Source organism: Mustelus asterias, chromosome 1, assembly GCF_964213995.1.
Source record: "Mustelus asterias chromosome 1, sMusAst1.hap1.1, whole genome shotgun sequence".
Lineage (NCBI taxonomy): Eukaryota > Metazoa > Chordata > Chondrichthyes > Carcharhiniformes > Triakidae > Mustelus > Mustelus asterias.
Genome location: NC_135801.1, coordinates 87769004 through 87775263, shown reverse-complemented (window position 1 = coordinate 87775263; position 6260 = coordinate 87769004). Strand labels below are relative to the sequence as shown.

The 6260-nt window shown below is 44.5% G+C and overlaps 1 protein-coding gene across 2 annotated transcripts in view; it reads left to right on the top strand.

The window, feature by feature from the left end:
• The first annotated feature begins 1159 nt into the window (after positions 1 to 1159).
• rab28 (RAB28, member RAS oncogene family) overlaps positions 1160 to 6260 on the top strand; it is a 153116-nt gene continuing 148015 nt past the window's right edge. For both annotated transcript variants that reach the window (XM_078214933.1, XM_078214924.1), the window contains exons 1-2: positions 1160 to 1708; positions 2131 to 2227. In XM_078214933.1, the coding sequence (XP_078071059.1) occupies positions 1634 to 1708; positions 2131 to 2227 (172 nt within the window). In that variant the 5' untranslated portion in view covers positions 1160 to 1633. The remainder of the gene's footprint in view (positions 1709 to 2130; positions 2228 to 6260) is intronic.

The window sequence follows — 6260 nt, the reverse complement described above, 5'->3', positions numbered from 1 at the left end:
TTTCACTGGATGTTCACACTTTGCCCTGGTTCACTGGGAGGTATTCACACTTTGCCCTGTTTCACTGGGTGTTCACACTTTGCCCTGTTTCACTGGATGTTCACACTTTGCCCTGTTTCACTGGGAGGTATTCACACTTTGCCCTGTTTCACTGGGTGTTCACACTTTGCCCTGTTTCACTGGATGTACACACTTTGCCTTGTTTCACTGGGTGTTCACACTTTGCCCTGTTTCACTGGGTGTTCACACTTTGCCCTGTTTCACTGGATGTACACGCTTTGCCCTGGTTCACTGGGAGGTATTCACACTTTGCCCTGTCTCACTGGGAGGTATTTACACTTTGTCCTGTTTCACTGGATGTTCACACTTTGCCCTGGTTCACTGGGTGTTCACACTTTGCCCTGTTTCACTGGATGTTCACACTTTGCCCTGGTTCACTGGGAGGTATTCACACTTTGCCCTGGTTCACTGGGAGGTATTCACACTTTGCCCTGTTTCACTGGGAGGTATTCACACTTTGCCCGGTTTCACTGTGAAGTATTTACACTTTGCCCTGTTTCACTGGGAGTTCACACTTCGCCCTGTTTCACTGGGTGTTCACACTTTGCCCAGTTTCACTGGGTGTTCACACTTCGCCCTGTTTCACTGGGTGTTCACACTTCGCCCTGTTTCACTGGGAGGTATTCACACTTTGCCCGGTTTCACTGGGTAGTATTTACACTTTGCCCTGTCTCACAGGGAGGTATTTTTACTTTGCAGTTTCACTGGTAGGTATTCAAACTTTGCCCTGTCTCACTGGGAAGTATTTACACTTTGTCCTGTTTCACTGGGAAGTATTTACACTTTGTCCTGTTTCATTGGGAAGTATTTACACTTTGTCCTGTTTCATTGGGAAGTATTCACACTTTGCCCTGTTTCACTGGGTTCGCTGCAGGTATTTACACTTTGCTCTTAGGCTCTGAGTGAACTTTAACCTTTTCCTTAACTACCAAACTGCGTCAGGATTGGGAGATGCCATCACTAATACGGGGGGGAGAGGGAGAGGTGAATAAAGGAATCTACCGTTAAAAAAACAACAAAACACTGCAGACGATGGCTTCACCATAGGATCTAACCTTTCCTTCACTGCTATTTTTACCATCCGCCCCCCCTCCCTCTCACTGTAGAGGAAGAAGAAAATGTGATTGTGGCAAATTCCCCTCCCCATGAACATTGCGCTAATCCCGGTGTGAAAATGGCTCCTGGCAACGGCCAGGCGGAGCGGAGAGAGAGATTGAGATAGACAGAAAGGGAAAGATTGAGAGAGATAGAGAGATAGATAGATCTTGAGGAATAGAGAAAGAGAGAGAGGGATAGATAGAAGATTAGAGACACACAGGGAGAGGGATTGGTATAGATATATAAATAGATAAAGGGAGAGAGATAGGAGGAGTGGTGGATAAATAGAGGAGAGATAGAGGATAAAGTTAGAGTGGGGTATATATATATATATAGAGAGAGAGAGACGGAATAGATAGCGAGAGTGGGGTGTACAGGGCAGGGGGTAGGCAGAGAGGGAGAGCGGGCCTGGGGACACCGAGTCGGCGGTGAGCGGTGTCAGGGCTCCCAGAGCCGGGAAGAGCGGGGCAGCACCATGTCCGACTCCGAGGATGAAATTCACGACCGGCAGCTGAAGATCGTCATTTTAGGGGACGGCGCCTCGGGAAAGGTGAGAGGGCGGCGATCGGGGTTCCGAGAATCAAAAGCTGGACACCCAGACTTCTCCTGGTGGGATCGCTCACTCCTCCCAGGCTTGTCCTGGTGGGATCGCTCACTCCTCCCAGGCTTGTCCTGGTGGGATCGCTCACTCCTCCCAGGCTTGTCCTGGTGGGATCGCTCACTCCTCCCAGGCTTGTCCTGGTGGGATCGCTCACTCCTCCCAGGCTTGTCCTGGTGGGATCGCTCACTCCTCCCAGACTTGTCCTGGTGGGATCGCTCACTCCTCCCAGGATTGTCCTGGTGGGATCGCTCACTCCTCCCAGGCTTGTCCTGGTGGGATCGCTCACTCCTCCCAGACTTGTCCTGGTGGGATCGCTCACTCCTGCTAACAGTGAAGATTGATGCTGTGTTAACTCGTGGTTTCTCTTACAGACTTGTTTGGCAATGCGTTTCGCCCAGGAAGCTTTCGGGAAACAGTACAAGCAAACGATCGGGTTGGACTTTTTTCTGAAAAGGATATCACTACCAGGTAATAACATTCAGCAAAGGTGCACCATCTACAAAGTGTAAGAAGTGTACATTGGAATAGGTACATTATTGATATCAATTTTGCATCTGTGCGATCTTCCTATCCCATTACAAATTTTTATGTCCGTATTAATAGTGGAAAAATGTTCATGTAAATTGTCACATTGTCATCGTGTCTTACTCATAGTGATGGCACAACTGCGCATTTGCGTTTCCTGGGTTTGGGATTTGAGAGATCCTGGGGGAGGAAAACCTGCTGGGCTGACTGCTTGTCACCATCGATTTAATCCCAGTGATGGTGGGATGAGGTGCTTAAGTGGACATTGCCTATTTTCAGACCTTAATTGGTCCATTGGTGGGTGGGCTACCCAAGGTCTGTTGTGGGATTTAATGTTCAAATGGTGAGAAAGTGTTAAATCCAGCCCAGAGTTAATGTTTCAGATAGTGACCTGATGAGAGCTGTGCCACAGCAAGCTCCCACGAATAGCAAGGAGATAGTGACTGCATAACATTTAAAAAAAAAATGTTTCAGGAAGAAAATTGGTCAAGAATCGAGGGAGAACATCATTGCTCTTCTTCAAAATTGTCATGGGAACTTTTACATCCATCCAAGAGGGTATACATGTCCTCTGTTTAACATTAGCTGGTCCTTCGCTCATTAGAACATAGAACATTACAGCACAGAACAGGCCCTTCGGCCCACGATGTTGTGCCGACCTTCATCTGAAACCAAGATATAGAACTGCTGTTTTTGTGAGCTTGCTGTGGACCAATTGACTGCTGTGTTTCCGAGAATACAACAATGACTACAATTTGAAAGTATTTCATTGCTTTGAGACAGTCCAGTGGTCACAAAAGGTGCTATAGAATTGCAAGCCTTTTTACATTTTTTTGCTCTTGCTGTCCTTCCCCTCTTTTTTTCCTTTTGTTTTCATTGCCCTTTTACTTTATCTTTTCAGTTTCCGACACTGGAATACTATTGCTGTGATGAGTGGAAAATGTTTGGTAAAAGTAAATAACTGTGGATGTTGGGTCTGAAACAAAAACAGAAAATGCTGGAAAATTTCAGCAGGTCAGACAGCATCTGTGGAGAGAGAACAGGATTAATGTTTTGAGTCTGGAAATGTCAGAGCATGAAGGTCATCCAGACTCAACTATAACACTGTTCTCTCCCTGGAAAATATTTGGTGCTCCTTTGCCCATGAAATATGTTTTTTTTCTACTCATAGAGATGACTATAACTAAGTTTTAATTGGGGACGTTGCGTACACTCTACTTAATTGGCAGTGATCTGAATCTGCTTTAAGGTTAACACTGTGCCTGGAAATTGAAGGGAATTGTATTGTAAAATAATTGGACGTATAATTTTGACTGCATTCTGGAACCTTGTCCAATGAAAGCACATATTGGAACTTTGTGCACATCGTATGATCTCTCGATATCTATTTGTGAGGCTTCTCTTTTTACCTCTATCTTTCTACCTGCTGGAAACACAAGAGTTGGCTAGGTTTTGCTGTGTAATTTTAATAGAGCTACTTCCATTTTTTATTTCTGGTCAAAACCTGTTGGCCCAAACAAATGACAAATATTTTTTTGAATTCTGTACTGCGCATGGTCCCAGACTCCGATATGGTAATGAGGAACTTATTCTCCTTCAGATTGTTGTTTTTCTTTGTTTTCATGATCAAACTGAGCAAGCTTTCAAATAAAGTTTAGAATTGAGAAACCTAAGATAACAAAAAAGAACCTGGACCTAGAAAAGTAATCTGGATTCAAGAAAATGTATTTATGATTTCCATCATTGCTCTGTCTTCAAAGTAAGAACTAGAGACTTGTTTTTAACCTCGTCATTTTTAAGGGATTAATTTTATCTTTTTTCCTTTTAAGTACCTTGTGTCTAGTATGTCTCATTCTTTTCTTGAGAGGTTGGGCAAATTCTTCCAGGACTGTATGTGTGGAGTTTGCATATTCTCCCTGTGTCGACATGAGTTTCCTCCGGCTGCTCCGGTTTCCTCCCGCAGTCCAAAGATGTGCGGGTTCGGTTGATTGGTCAGGGGTAAGAGCAGGGTAAATATGTGGGATCACGGGGATAGGGCCTGGGTGGGATTGTTGTTGGTACAGGCTTGATGGGCCATATGGTCTCCTGCGCTGTAGGGATCTATAATTCTTATGATGCTAAGATTTGTGTCAAGAAATTGGAATGTCCTGGTGGGAATGAAGCATTTGCTTCATTATAGCTTTTAATGGTATCTGTGGCAATTGTCCTATTTATGGGGTGCTCTGTCGAGAGGATTACATGACCCAGCGAACTCAGGTCTCAGGGTCCAAGGTGGGGTAATTACCCTGATAAGCGCAAGATTTTGTAGTAGATTGATCCCGGGGGGCTGACTGGCTGCTATGAGGCTGCAAGCCACTGTATTACAGTTGTGTGTAAATAAACATTGCAGTTGGCAGTTGTTATTTACCTAACTGGTGGACATGAGCTATTACATTGGCAAAAGGATAAAAGAGAAAAAAAAAGCAGTCCCAAGATCATGAGTATAATGTCACAGTGAAGTTCAATTCAAGTTGCGAAACAGAAGTGTTTGCAGATATGTCCCCATTCAGTTAGATAGATCCTTTTGATGCTCTGTGGAGGATTGCACACAATACATTGAACTTTGGGGCTACTATTTTCTGGCCAATGGAATAGAGGAGGAGAGGAAGAGAAAGGCAATCCTTCTGAGCGTGTATGGGACCTAGGCCTACAGTTTAATATGAGCCTCATATCCTCAAACGTGCTCTACTGCAAGTCATTAACTACGATAGTTGAATTAGTGAAAACACACTACCACACACAGCCATTTGTAATATTGCAGTGACTTAAGTTTAACTCAACCAGGAGAGCCCCTGGGAAACTATTGCAATTTATATTACCAAGTTAAGACAGATCTCAGAGCACTGCAACGTCGGAGCCACTCAACGTTATGCTGCGGGACCGTTTAGTCTGCAGGGTAAATAATGAGACCATCCAAAGGAGGCTATTAGTAGAAGCAGATACAAATTTTAAGAAGGCGCTGGAGATAGTGCTGCTGGTGGAGGGCACTGAGATGGGTGCACAGGAGCTTCAGAGTGTACAAAATGGTGTGGTTTACCAGTTAGGGCGGGAAGCTGCAGTCAGCAGTGGTGCCAAAAATAAATGTGTAATTTTAAAACAGAAAGAAACGCAGCTATGACTAGAGTGAGAAGAATTAAAAGAGCCAATCAATCGCCAAGGTTTGAAGTAGAGTGTTACCAGTGCAGGGTAATCACATCCCTGAAGTCTACAGGTATAAAGAGGCTGAATGTTTTTTCTGCCACAGGAAAGGACACTTAAGGCACTAATGTTGAAGTAAGTCAAATCTACTTGATAACAGAGTTAGTAATGCATCGCAAGTGCATAATAAGGAAGAGTCCAATCCTAAGGATTTAAATGTTCACTCATTGTTCAGTGTGAAAGTGGATAAGGTTTTATGATGCTTTTGATAAACGGTAGGCCCTTAAAGATGGAAGTTGATACAGGAGTCTCTATGGTGATAGGAGAACATGATGTGGAGATGCTGGCGTTGAACTGGGGTAAACACAGTAAGAAGTCTCACAACACCAGGTTAAAGTCCAACAGGTTTATTTGATAGCACAAGCCACTAGCTTTCGGAGCGCTGCTCCTTCATCAGGTGAGTGGGAGTTCTGTTCACAAACAGGGCATATAAAGACACAAACTCAATTTACAAAATAATTGTTGGAATGTGAGTCTTTTCAGGTAATCAAGTCTTTACAGGTACAGACAATGTGAGTGGAGAGAGGGTTAAGCACAGGTTAAAGAGATGTGTATTGTCTCCAGACAGGACAGTTAGCGAGATTTTGCAAGCCCAGGCAAGTCGTGGGGGTTACAGATAGTGTGACATGAACCCAAGATCCCGGTTGAGGCCGTCCTCATGTGTGCGGAACTTGACTTTCAGTCTCTGCTCAGCGACTCTGCGTTGTTGTGTGTCGTGAAGGCCGCCTTGGAGAATGCT